The sequence below is a fragment of the Crocuta crocuta genome, unplaced genomic scaffold, assembly GCF_008692635.1.
Source record: "Crocuta crocuta isolate KB4526 unplaced genomic scaffold, BGI_CrCroc_1.0 scaffold24, whole genome shotgun sequence".
NCBI classification, from domain to species: Eukaryota; Metazoa; Chordata; class Mammalia; order Carnivora; family Hyaenidae; genus Crocuta; species Crocuta crocuta.
Window position 1 is genome coordinate 13,675,927 of NW_027530974.1, and position 13,387 is coordinate 13,689,313.

At 61.9% G+C, this 13,387-nt stretch overlaps 1 protein-coding gene across 1 annotated transcript in view; it reads left to right on the top strand.

Moving 5' to 3' along the window:
* The window catches only part of JARID2 (jumonji and AT-rich interaction domain containing 2), a 273,790-nt gene that overhangs the window by 258,180 nt on the left and 2,223 nt on the right, over nt 1-13,387 (top strand). Inside the window, 8 exon segments of the mRNA XM_077770125.1 lie at nt 1,107-1,225; nt 1,311-1,381; nt 2,128-2,242; nt 4,596-4,701; nt 5,928-6,110; nt 6,787-6,917; nt 7,480-7,663; nt 10,636-10,743. Coding sequence (XP_077626251.1) covers nt 1,107-1,225; nt 1,311-1,381; nt 2,128-2,242; nt 4,596-4,701; nt 5,928-6,110; nt 6,787-6,917; nt 7,480-7,663; nt 10,636-10,743 — 1,017 coding nt within the window.

A 13,387-nucleotide genomic window follows, 5' to 3' on the forward strand; every position in this document is an offset into this window, starting at 1 on the left:
TGTTAGCAGAATCTGTTCCTCCCCCCCGCCCCCCCCGGCCCGCCCCTGGCTGTGGGCAGGACTCCCTTCGGTCCCCTGGGAGTCTTCTAGAACCAGTGGTGTCACAGCCCCAGCGCCCAGTCTCATTTAATTGGCCTGGTTCACGGCCAGCGTGGAAGTGGTCTTCCCTCCTGGGGATTCTGATGTGCAGCCAGGGCTGAGGAGTCAGGAGCGCGGAGATGGGAGGTGAGGACGGTGTGCGTGTGTCCGGATGCGGGACCTGGAGGCTGTGCTCGTTACCGTGTGAGGATGATGGGCGGACGCCTTCAGCCCCCTTCATCTCCTTGCTTTCCCCCCAGGTTTTCATATAAATAAAAAGTTTTTTTAAGTTTATTTGAGAGAGAGAGAGAGAAAACATGAGGTGGGGAGAAGCAGAGAGAGAAGACGCCAAGCCGGCTTTGTGCTGTCAGCCCAGAGCCCGGTGTGGGGCTTGAACTCACAAACTGAAATCATGACCTGAGCAGAAATCAAGAGTCGGATGCTAGACGGAGCCGTCCATATAAATGATTCTTAAAGTCGTGTAAAAATACACGTAACGTGACTTAACCTCCTCAGCCCTTTCTCCGCGTGCAGGTGGCTCAGCGGCTATTCAGTGCCTTCACGTTGTTAGGTGCCCGTCACAACCACCGGTGTCCGGACTTTCACCCTCCCAGACTGAAACTGTTCCCGCTGTACGCGGACTCCCCGCCCCAGCGGCCGGCGCTCTGGTTTTTCTCTTTGACCTTGACCGTGGTGCTGAGTGTGTCCGTGTAGGTGGAGTCACACAGCACGTGTCCTGCCGCTCGGTGCATTCAGCCTCAGGTCTTCAGGGCTCGCCCGTGTGTCCACACAGCCTTCCCTGGAGAGGCTGAGTCCTCTGCTGTGTGGGTTCTTTGCGTCCTGCTGGGCTCTGGACGCGGCCACGTTTAGCGGGACGTGGTGACTATCTGGGCGCCCGTCGGCGGTTCTGTGGGGAACGTGCGTGCTCCCGCCGCCTCGCCCTGTGCCCCGTCCGAGGCGCCCTGGGCTGCCCCGTGCTCCGCGGCCCGGGCCGGCGGAGGTGCTGACCCGGCCTCTCCTCCCCGCAGCAAGAGTACTGGAGGCTGGTGGAGGAGAAGGACTGCCACGTGGCCGTGCACTGTGGCAAGGTGGACACCAACACGCACGGCAGTGGATTCCCGGTGGGGAAATCAGAACCGTTTTCAAGGTAACGGGCACTCTGGCCCGCGCTGGGGGGACTCGGCGGTGTCCCTCTCCGCCGGTCTGTGACGCCCCTCCGCCCTCCTCCGCAGGCATGGATGGAACCTCACCGTCCTCCCCAATAACACAGGGTCCATCCTGCGTCACCTCGGTGCTGTGCCTGGTAAGCCTGACGCGGCCGCCGTCCTCGGGGTACCAAGGCCCCTGCCTCGGGCTACAGCCCACACGACCAGAAGGGGACAGGAGGCTTACGGGGGAGATCACGTATATTGAACGCTTAGCTCTTTAGAATAGAGAGGAATCCATCGTCGACGTCAGTGAAATGTGGACGAGTGAACCAGATGGTAGAATCTAGAAGTGGGGCAGACACGTAGTGACCACATTTTCATCTTGAAATCGGTGTTTTCAACCCCGATGTCCTGACTCCTTAGGGCTGTTGTAGGCTCAGAAGTGACGGTTTGCAGATGGCAGGGACAGCCAGGTGTCCTGGGGGCCGTGGTCATTGAAGGCTGGGCCCCTCCACACACTCGGGGCGCGGGGGCGGGGGGGCGGCAGTGATTCCTCGAGGCCTCACCAGATGGTGGGGTTTGAGCCTCCCGCCCCGGCACGCGCAGGAGGCCACGACATGTGGCTTGGTGGTTACCTCAGGACAGTGGTCGTGTGCCGCTTAGGGCATCTTTGAGCTTCCTGACTAAACTCACAGATTAAGATTTTTTTTTTTTTTTTTAAACCTTTTGTAACCGCATCTACCTTGCTGGCTTCCTTTCTGTGTAGCACAGAGGAAGGGCCAAGCACCTTCTCACCGGTGTTGTCTGATTTTGAATCCCGTTCCTTTTTCTCTCCGCTGGGGGAGGAGGCAGGGGTCTCTGGTCACCACCCCTCGTAACACATTCCTCTCCCCGTTGGCAGGAGTGACAATTCCCTGGCTAAACATTGGCATGGTCTTTTCTACCTCATGCTGGTCTCGAGACCAAAACCACCTTCCCTACATCGACTACTTACACACTGGTGCTGACTGCATTTGGTGAGTACGCCTGTCCTGGGGCCCGGGGGAGGGGCTTCTGGAAACTTCCATCTCTCCCCGGCGGCCCACCGCCCTCGGGAGCTTGCCTGTGTGGCTTGGTCCCTCGCTCCCAGTTCAGCCACAGGATTTCTTCCTCCCTTGGAAGCGCTTGAGCTGGTGGGAAGGTTTAGAAGAAGGTTCGATTTGCTTGAGTGGTGAGCAGGGTTTTGCGTCGTTTCATATGCTTATTGGCTGTTTCCGTTCCTTCTGTCAGCTGCCTGCTTACCCTGGTCTTTTCTTCTAGGACGTTACTTGGTGGTGGTGTTTTCTAGGACTTTATGTCATAGTAGGGGTGACGGGTGTCACAGAAGGTTGACCGGTATCCCCAGCCTTCCCCGCACCCAGTGCGGACCGTCCTCTCTCTGGCCTCGTGTGGGGTTACTTTTGGCATCTCTACAGCCAGGGGTGTCCCATCCGTCGCTGCCACAGAGTATAGGTGTCATGGCCGCGGGTCCCTGCTGTGGGAGAGGCCCGGTTTCTCCTACCTGGGTGCCCGCCTGTGACCTGCCGCCCTGTTGGCCTGGCTGCGCCCACGGCTGGTCCTCGGGGCCCTCGTGACAGTGGCAGATGGGAACGTACTGCACGTAATCAGGCTGTCCTGGCACCTGCCGAGTTACGGGCAGCACACGCATCCCACACTAACTGAGGGGGTATCCTGAGGGGTGATAAGGCATTCTTTATTAAAATACTAGCGTTCTCTGTTCTGCAGGGCCTGTCTCTGCCACGGCCTCGCCATCAGGGCTCGCTGCTCTCAGGCCACCTTCCCACAAGTGCGCTTAGTGCCGAAGCCTGGTGGGACTGTGGGCCCCCCCATGCGGGCTTCCCCGCAGAGGAAGGGGTGCTCTGCATCCTGTGGGGAGATGGAGAGGCTGCTGGGCCATGGAGGCGAGGGGGCTGGTGTCCTGGGACAGGGCGTGGCGTTCAGGAGTGCGGCCTGCTTGTCTGGAGGGCTGTTCCCCACGGATGAGCTTGCCACAGCCGTGCCTGGCTTGGGGTGCAGAGGGGCCCGCCCTGCACGCAGGGGTGAGGGGCAGTGAGATACTGTGACCGTGGGCCTTTGGAAGCCTGACCCCTGGAACCCCGCTGGTGGGGGATTAAAGAGGATGCTAGGATGTGATCAGAGGACCCTGTAGTGTGTGGTTTTTCTTAAAACACGCGGCTTGGCTTAGACCCCCTGGATTTCAGTCCGAGATCAAGAGCAGAGCGCATGGGTGTTGAAATACGCACTCGTAGAGAACGTGACGGTGCCGATCGGCCCTCCCTGTCGTCGGTGAGTGAAAGCTGGATTTGGCCTCGAAGGGTAGGGTTTGCTCACAGATGGCAGTTGTGATCCCGGCCAGCCAGTGGGCCTGTGTGCAGCTGGACATTTGGATGGTCGTATGGGGGGCAGGATGTGAGCTGCCCGACGGACTCCCCTGATGGGAGGTCAGTGGTGTCGTTGGCGTGCGGCCTGGTCAGACCCTCCCCCGGAGCGTGTCCCTGGTGGGCCCCCTTGGGACACTGGTGATAACTCCTCGCCTCCCTGTGACGCAGTGAGGTTCCAGACTCTTCTGTTGGTTAAGTTCTGTCTACATTGTCAGCCTTTTCTCCCACTCCGCATCCCTAGGGCTCCTTAGCTCCGGCCAGAAGGGTCTGCACTGTCCCCTGCCCTGTGGCCCGGCCCCTCTGCTGTGCAGCTTGCCCAACGTGCCTCTCATGGTGCTGGCTCCCCTGTGCCCTCAGCTGGGCTGCCTCCTGGCACGCGGCTCCCTCTGGACCCGTGTTCCTGTGTCCCCTGAGTTTGCCTGCTCCCCGTCCCAGGATTTCAGAGCCGCTGTGCTGTCCTTGTGGCCTGGGCCGCAGGGTGGCCAGTGCACAGGCCGGACTTCTCTCCCAACTTTGTGTGTATTTGGAGAATGCAGGGGTCCCCTCAGCTGCCTGGGGGACCAGCGCCATCGTCCTGTTGCGTCCTCTGCAGGTTTAGGGCTTAACGGAGGCTGGTCGAGTCTGCACGTGTGTCTGGATCTGATTTCTAGGGGCTTTGGGATACCTGGTTTGGGTTCGAAGGCTCTTCGGCTCGTGCGTAGGTCAGCTGCGTGTCAGGAGTGTGTGCGCCCGCCGTGCCTGCGTTCTGCGTGCGGCGGAGGCCTGGGGGTTGCCCTGGGAAGCGGGGTGCAAATCCCTGGTCCCGGGGGGGGCACCCTCCCCCAGGCAGCGACCATGTTAGTTCACCTCTCGGAGGGAGGGAGGGTTGCATGGAGGGCCCAGCGAGCGCTTCCTGGGTGGAGACCCCGTGTCAACGGCCGCATCCCGCCCGTGTCCCCACACCTCCCAGGTATTGCATTCCTGCTGAGGAGGAGAACAAGCTGGAAGATGTGGTCCACACCCTGCTGCAGGCCAACGGTACCCCAGGGCTGCAGATGCTGGAGAGCAACGTCATGGTAGGTGCCTGCCCCGCCCGGGGCCGCGGGCGCATGCGGGGAGCGGGCACTCGGGGCCCTGACCCAAGCCAGAGCCGTTGCATCAAGTCCCTTTCCCAGCTGGCCCCCTCTACTCCCCCCGAGGCAAAGAGGACATTGAAAATAATGAACCCTCCGGGGATCCGTCCAAGTCAACCTGTTCTCTTTTACAAAAACTAAAGCAGTGCTGTCCTCAGGGGGCAGGGGGCTCTGGCTGACGAGGCACATGCGGCCTTGGAGTCTGTTCAGGGCCTGCTTGTTTTGTAAGTGGAGACCCTGAGTTCTAGGAGGCGGGGCCGGGGCTCCCCACAGCGGTCTAGTGGTTTTGTCGTGCCTGCTGCCCTGGCCTGCTGGGCACTCGGGGGACTGGGCTGCTGCTCCGGGATCCTCAGGTCACAGGAAGCAGTGCAAAGGCTTCTGACCCCGACTTCAGGAAGTCCTGGGCCTGTCGAGCTCCTGGGAGTCTCTAGCCTTGAGCTGCATCCTGACGCCTGAGCTCAGGTCCTCTCTGGCCTGTGTCTCCCCCCCACCCTCAGCCTGGGTTTTCCATCCCTGTTCGGCCCAGAGAAAGGGGAGCCGCAGCCCCCAGCCTGCACCTCTGGGCCCGCCTGGCTCCAGAGGCTGCCCAGCAGCTCCCCCTGGTGGTGTCAGTTTACCCTGTTCCAAGCTGGCAGCGGTGCATGGGGACGGGGCTGTGTCCTCATAGCTGCTGTGTGCCAGCGTGAGGGTGCTGTCCATGTTAGGCCGGTATCCGTGCAGATCTTTGTTGTTCTTTTAGGAATTGTGTGTCTGTGTTTTTTTTAATGTTTGTTTTTGAAAGAGAGAGAGAGAGAGAGAGTGTGTGTGAGCAGGGGAGGGGCGGAAAGAGTGGGAGACACAGAATCCGAAGCAGGTTTCAGGCTCTGAGCTGTCAGCGTAGAACACAGTGTGGGGCCTGAACTCAGAAACCGTGAGATCACGACCTGACCTGAGGTCTGACGCTTAACCAACTGAGCCACCCAGGCGCCCCTTGTGCCTTTGTCTTCTAAAAGGAGCCGATCTGTAATACTAACCCTCCCCCCCCCAACTCCTGGCCAGCAGGGTGCATGGCCATACACTTGCTGGGGGAGGGCCTGTCGGGCCGTCACAGAAGAGGGACTCTTGAGCGGGGGGTGGGGTGTTTGGGGGCAGCAGCCATGAACTCGCCCGAGCCCGGCCTGTCTCCCCAGATCTCCCCGGAGGTGCTGTGCAGGGAGGGGATCAAGGTGCACAGGACCGTGCAGCAGAGCGGCCAGTTTGTCGTCTGCTTCCCGGGGTCCTTTGTGTCCAAAGTGTGCTGCGGCTACAGCGTCTCTGAGACCGTGCACTTTGCTACCACCCAGTGGACGAGTATGGGCTTCGAGACGGCCAAGGTAAGTCTGGGCGTGTGCGTGTGTGGGCGTGCGCGCCGCGTGTGTGGGTGCACATGGGTCTGACGTTAGGTAACGCTGAGTTTCAGAATCTGCGTTTTGAAACCTTTAAGAGGCATTTGGGGGGGTTTTCTAAAAGGGAAGTTTATATCACAAAAGATTTTGAATTCTGTTACTGACACACACCGTGTTGGGAATATAGTCCGGAAAGAGTATAAGGTAAGGCTTAAAATGAAAATTTGCACCCCGCCTCTCTTTTTAAAGTTTATTTTGAGAGAGAAAGTGCGAGTGGGGGAGGAGCAGAGAGAAGGGGAGAGATCCCAAGCAGGCTCTGCACTGACGGTGTGGAGCCTGACGCAGGGCTTGAACCCACAAACCATGGGATCATGACCTGAGCTGAAGTCGGAGGCTTAATCATCTGAGTCACCAGTTGACCCTGCACCCATTTTAAAGCTGTGACAGCTGCCCTGTGGCTGGTGGCCCCCTGTGATGCCTTTTCCGGCCGCCTGGCACTGTTCTGGAGGTCAGGGACGGGCCTTGGATTCGCAATCGCATTGAATCCAAATGGAATTCAGAATATGAGAATGCAGCTAGCCCCCCACCTTTCCAACGAGGGGGAGCCCCGGGTAGTGGCCCATTGAGGAAGACCCGCCCTAAAGTCCTTGACCGCCTCTCACAGGAAATGAAGCGGCGCCACATAGCCAAGCCGTTCTCCATGGAGAAGTTACTCTACCAGATTGCACAGGCGGAGGCGAAGAAGGAGAACGGCCCCACGCTCAGCACCATCTCCGCCCTTCTGGATGAGCTCAGGTAACACGGAGGCGGGGCTCTGGGCCCAGCGGGGGAGGGGGGTTCCTGTGCCCTGGGGTGAGGGGACCCGTGGGGCACTGGCTGCCTCTCAGAAGAACCACAGGGCCCGCCGGGTGCTCAGCGAGGTGGTGGAGACATTGGTGGCTTTTCTTATTCTTCTCTCGATGCCCAGTGTTCAGGGTTAGTAAGTGTCGATGGGCACTTGCAGGGGGTCAGCCGCCTGTGGGAAGGATGGGGGCGGGGCTGGACCCCCGTGTGCTGGCGGCACGTGGTCCCTGAGCCATGACCCACAGCCACCAGGCCCAGCCCGGCCACCCCATGTCCAGGTTGGCGCTTGTGGCGGGGGTGCAGCGGGTCCCACCGAGTCCAAGGGCCTCCCCCCCCTCCCGTCCTCAGCGCTCAGAGCAGCCCCGAGGGTGCAAGTGGGTCGGGGCCGAAATCGAGGCTCGGCTCTCGTTCGCAGCTCCCCCTGCGACCGTGTCCACCTTGCCCAGCCGGGTGGAGGTGGAGGCTGGCGCGGCCCCCACGGCGCCCTGACGCCCGCCCCGCTCTGCTCTCACAGGGACACGGAGCTGCGGCAGCGGCGGCAGCTGTTCGAGGCCGGCCTCCACTCGTCCGCCCGCTACGGCAGCCACGACGGCAATGGCGCCATGGCGGATGGCAAGAAAAAGCCTCGAAAGTGGCTGCAGTTGGAGACGTCGGAGAGGAGGTGTCAGGTCTGCCAGCACCTGTGCTACCTGTCCATGGTGAGCCGGGGAGTCTTCACCCCCACCCTGTGCCCCCCTCTCCTCTGCCCTGCACTTCAGCCCGTCCTTCCCCACGGATGCCCCCGGGAGGCCTGGGCCCCGTCTGTCCATCTGTCCTGAGGAGTCGGATCTGTCTGCTCAGAACTGACATTTCTCCTCCGCGGAGCAGCCCTGTTTGCAGCCTTCTGGTCTCCGGCGGGAGTTGCTGCTTCTGGGGTCACCCGACCTGCTTTGTCCCCGTTGGCTCCCACAGCGTCCCTGCCCAGCCCTGGGTGCGGCTGCGCTCATGCTGCCCTGTCTCCCCGCGGGCGTGGGGCTCAGGCACCCGGGCGGAACGGCCACCGGGCTGGTGTGGCCCCGGCCTCCCGTCGGGGCGGCCGCTGGGACTCCGTGCGCCTCTGCCCGGCGGTCCCGGCCTCCAGTAAGAGGAGCTGAGAGAGGCGGCTCCTCACACCCGCGAGGGCACCGATGTCCCGCACGCGGTCGCAGGGGCGCCGAGCAGCCAGCACACACCCGCCCACCTCCTGGCCTTATGCCGCTTGGGATGCCACCTCTCCCTGTGTCCCTGTCCCTGGACAGGTGCCCTGCATGAGGGGGGCGTCCCCCCTTCTGAGAGGAGAACCGCAGTAGTCGGGTGCTGCAGCCAGCACCCCCCGCGGGGGCCTCAGACGACCCGTCTCTCCCTTCCCAGCCCTGGAGGCTGAGAACCTGGGGTCCGGGAGTCAGCAGCGCAGGCTTCCTCCAAGGCCACTCTCCCCCTGTGTCCTCATGTGTGACCCCCCCACCCGGGGTGGGGGTCTAGGTCTTAACCCCTTCTTGTAAGGACACTAGTCATACTCAGACTAGGCCCACCCGGTGACCTCATTTCATCCCAGTTGCCTCTCTCTAGGTCCCGCCTCCCGGTATGGCCCCATTCTGAAGTACAGGGCGTTAGGACTTCACGTGATGGGGGTGCAGCGAGGGGGCCACATAGTGGAGGCCACAGCCGCCACACACGTCCACGCAGACGCTTCCCAACTTAGGACGTGTCCGCTTTGCGATGCTCTCAAACTGGTGTGCATTTAGTGGAGACTGTACTTGAATGTTTACTTTTGAGCCGCGCCCTCTCCCCCCAGCGATGCGCTGTGGGGTCCTGTGTGACACGGGGCGGCGGGGACCGCGGCTCCCCACCAGCCCTGCGGTCACAAGGCACCACCGCCCCGTCCCGTACAGCCATTCTGTCTTCACGTTCAGCAGCGCGTTCGGGAAGTTCCACGAGGCAGTCAGCACTGCGTTGTCGCACGGGCTTTGTGCTGTGTGACTGGGCCCCGTAGACTGCGTGGGAGCACGCGTCAGGTGGCCCAGGCCGAGCCACGCTGTTGGGGACGTTAGCTGCCTAATGCGCAGTTTCAGCTTTAGGAGAGTTTGAGCGCTCAGTGGCTTCATCGGGATGTATACGTCGAGGAAGCTTTGTGTGTGCTTCTGCCTTAGCCTCTCTTTTCCAAGGCGCTTCTGAGGAGGGAAAATCAAGGGCAACGCTGTCTTAGAGAAAGCAAATCAGAAGCATTTCCCCAGATCTTGAAGCTGTTTTGTGAGCGTGGCTCGTAAAAGCAACGTAGTCCTGTGCACGTCCCTGTCGTGTTAGAATGGAGTTACTCCTATGGGAAAGTGTCCCATCACTTCCCACGACCACGAACAGCCCGGTCACGACCTCTGTGCGGGGCACTGGCCTGTTCTGTGGGTTTGTTTTCAGGGTGTCAGCAGGCGTTTCCTATCAGCCTGAGTGTGGTTTTAAGAAAGTCTATATTGGGGCGCCTGGGGAGCTCAGCCGGTTAAGCAGCTGATTCTCGATTTAGGCTCAGGTCGTGATCTCACAGTTTCTGAGTTCAAGCCCCGAGTAGGGCTCTCTGCTGACCGTGAAGAGCCTGCTTGGGATTCTGTCTCTTCTTTCTCCTCTCTCTGCCCCTCCCCTGCTCACGCTTCCTCTCTCTCAAATAAAACACTTAATAAAAAAAGTTACTTAGATATGAAAGCTTGTATCATCCTGAATTGATAGGTAAAAACTGACGTTTCATTTTGATTAACAGTTTTCATTGCTTGGATTGCTTAATAAGATTGTATTTTTGTTTACGGTTTCCTGGTTTTGTCTATTTCTGTCCTTAGCCCGAGTGGCTTAAAAGGCGATGGGTTTATTTCCCTAAGTGTCGCTTCCTTCCTCCTGTGGCTGCCATATCACTATGTGTTTCCCTCCATCTTTGTGAAAAGGCCTGTGAATCTCTTGCATCTTCTTTGTTAAGGCAGCATTTTCCCTAATTTCACACTAAATGAGACCCGGACTAGAGGTTGGGAGGAGGGGGGACAGCCCCCATGCAAACCAGCTGTCCCTTCGTGGCTGTGGTGGGTCAGGCCCCACCCTGTGCTGCCTGCACGGGCCGTGGGGTGCCCTTCCTGCTGCCAGATTTCGCTCTAGCGGGCTGGGGGGGGTGGGCGTGCCAGGCTTGCACATCACCCCGAGCTGGCGGGTGGAGTTTCGGGGCAGGTGTGGGCAGAGGCACTGGATCCCCCAGGGGATTGCAGGTGGGGAGCCGATCGAGCCACTGAGGTGTTTGGGGCGCATTCCTGATCCCCCTGCCGCACCTGCCCGTGCGGTGTGTGCGCGAGGTGCCAGGAGCCCGTTAGCTGGCACCACGGTCTCCTCCGGTGTCCTCCAGCCAGCCAGTGGCAAGAACCCCACATAGGACAGGGCAGCAGAGGGGAGAGGGGGACTTGAACCCCTGCCCACGCAGTTCAGAGACGGCGGCTTGTTCACTTGGTTGGAGGTGCTGCTCTGGGTGGTCGGTTTTGGTTTTTCCTCATTGTCAGGTTCCAGGCACCCCTTACCCTGGGTGATAGGTCAGGGTCAGGCCTCGCTGAGATGATCCCAGGCTGTCCCTGCCCCCCCCACCCCCCCCAATGGCTTCTGCACCTCAGGAGTGCCCGCGCTGTTCCCGCAGGTTGTGCAGGAGAACGAGAACGTGGTGTTCTGCCTGGAGTGCGCCCTGCGCCACGTGGAGAAGCAGAAGTCCTGTCGCGGGCTGAAGCTCATGTACCGCTACGACGAGGTCAGTCCGCGCCGGGAGCCTGGGCCCCGTCTGCTTTCCACAGGCGTGAACTAGCCTCCGTCATTGCCCCAGGGGCTGGGGGCCAAGGGCACCAGCATGGCCTACCGGATGGCCTCCTACCCAGAAAGTAGGGGAGGGCCGGCCTGCGTCCGAGCCAACCTGGGGACCCCCAGGAACTAGAACCCGGGAGATTGGCTCACTTCCTCAAACTTCGTTCCATCCCAGTTTTCTTTTTCCACTTAACGGGACCCCTCGCCCCCCTCTCCCCTGCAGTGTCTGGGAGCCTGGCGCACGTCTCCCCTGCAGCGTCTCCGTCAGCACCAGTGGCCTCCAGGGCCTCTGTTTCCAGGGGACTTGGTGTCAGGCTGTGGGCGTTGGGCCCGCTGGTGGCCTAGGTTGCTGAGGAAACGAGGGACCGCACTGTCCCCTCCAGCTGGGGCTGGGGTCCAGATCCAGGGGCATGTGCGTGTCCATTGTGGGACAGAAGCAAACTGGGGGGACAGGCCGTGATGCAGACGGCACAGGAAGCCCGGGGCCTTCCCTCTCCGCGGGGTGCCTGTGAGCAGCAGCGGCCGCCTCAGGGGCTCAGGGCAGCCTTCCTCTCTAGCCCCGCAGAGTCCCCTCGGCCACAGCCTTACCGCAGCGCATACTGCGTCCAGCGGTCACCCCCACGGTGGGCAGCCGCCAGGGCGGGGACAGCGTGGAGGGGCTCGGGGTCTGCCGAGAATCCCGCTGCACCGGCGACGGGGCCTGGCACCGGCTTTCTCCTACTGATGACCCTCGTGCATGCCCGCTGTCGCCTGGGCTGGGGTTGGGACAGCGGGCGCGTGGCGGCGCCTTCCGTCGTTCGTGGACGCGCCACAGACGGTGCTCCGCATCTTTCGTCTCAGTAGAAACTCCTGTGTGACCAAGGCCAGGTCAGGAACACGGGAGCGTCCGACGCAAGCGGCAGGGCCGCGGTGGGAGGCCAGGGGCGGCCCTGGGTCCTCGCACGACGGCCCTCCGCTGAAACGTGATGTCTCGTCTTAATGCATCCAACCCCCCAAGCCCCGCGCCAGCTTCCGGTGCCAGTCCAGCCTGTTGTCGCCATGTATGCGCTTCCGCTTTTGTTCGGGGCAGCCGTGCCTCCCGGCCCGTCTCGCCGAGTTGCCCGGTCGGTTGTGTCCATCAGACCCGGCACGGAGACGGGTGCCACGGNACCCCTTGACTGACCCAGAACGCTTTGGGGTGGGGGGTCTTCCCGACACTGGGCCGCACGCACCTCTGCGCCAGGCTCTTCTCCCTCAACCTCTAGCGCAGCTCAGCCCCGAGGGCTGTGTCCCCCGCGGGCGCCTCTGTCCCGCACGCCCTGCACCAGCTCTGAGGGGTCGGGTGCCCTGGGCGGTGACCGCACCTGGCCTCACACGTCTGAGACCCCGGGCTGGACTCGGGAGGGGGTGGTGGCGCGTCCGCGGGGCTCGGGCGGAGGTCAGAGGGGAAGCCTTAGGCCGAACAAGCTTGGAGAGCGCCCGACGGACCCGGGTGTGGCTCTCCCAGGGCGCGTCGGTGAGCGCGGTGCCCGCCGCCAGGGCCCAGTCAGCTCGCGGGGAGCCACCGCGCGCCCTGGGGCTTCGCCTCAGGCTTTCAGGCGCTGCAGGGTCTGGGCTCTTCCACTGGAACCCAGTGACCTGTGTGACCAGGATGTGGGACAGAGAATTGGTCTGTAGAGTCTGGCTGAAGCGGAATCGTCCGCTCCGATGAGTGGCGGGGAGAGAAGGGCGGAGAAGCCGCCTGCTTGGTCATCGGCCTGGGAGGCCCCGCAGGCCCTGGAGGGAGGCCGGGGGTCGGGGCCGAGCCCCCGCGACGCCCTCTGGCCTCGGCAGTGGTGGGAGGGACGGAGCGGGGACAGGCTCGAGCCCCGGGGAGCATCCTCCTAAAGAAGCGCCTCTGGCTTTGCTCTCTCGCTCCCAGCAGGTTTACCGTAAGTGCTGTAGGAAAACGGCCGGGGGCGGCGTTTTTGCAAATGGGAGACCCTGTTGCTTTCGGGGTGCTTTTCTCTTTCCAGACGGTTTTTACTTCCTCACCGTTGCCACCCGCCGCCTCCGTGAGGAGAGGCTCGGGGTGCGGGAGGGCCGGGCGGGGCCGTGGGCGGACGCAGGCTCCCCCGCTCCGCGTGTCCCCGTGCCATTTTGGGATTTTCCCCCCGCGGTTTCTTGTCAGACTGCACGGTTCTGAGCGGTGCTGAAGTTACGAATATATTCTTGACACCGATAGCAAAATGGTTCCCCTGACGGACTTTTAAGAACCATCTCCCCCTCGCTGAGGAGGGGGTACCAGAAAGGTCGAGAAGTAAGACACGTGTGTTTATCTGCAAGGCCAGGTGAGGGGCCCAGGCACTTGTCCTCCTCGGGGCAAGGAGCCCCCGGGACTCCCCCTAAGGTCACGTGCAGGGGTCACGTGCACGCAGAGCCCAGCCCCCCTGCCCCTGCAGGCTGGTGCGGGCAGCCCCGTCCACCGCTCCGCGCACTGGGCCCGGCTCCCCGGGCGATGCGGCCGCGGGCCGGTGACCTGCTGCTGCTGCTTGTCCGGGTGGCCCGGGCCCCGGGGTGAGGGACGCGGACGACACGTACCGTACTTGGTACGGGTATGCGGCGTCAGGGGTTTC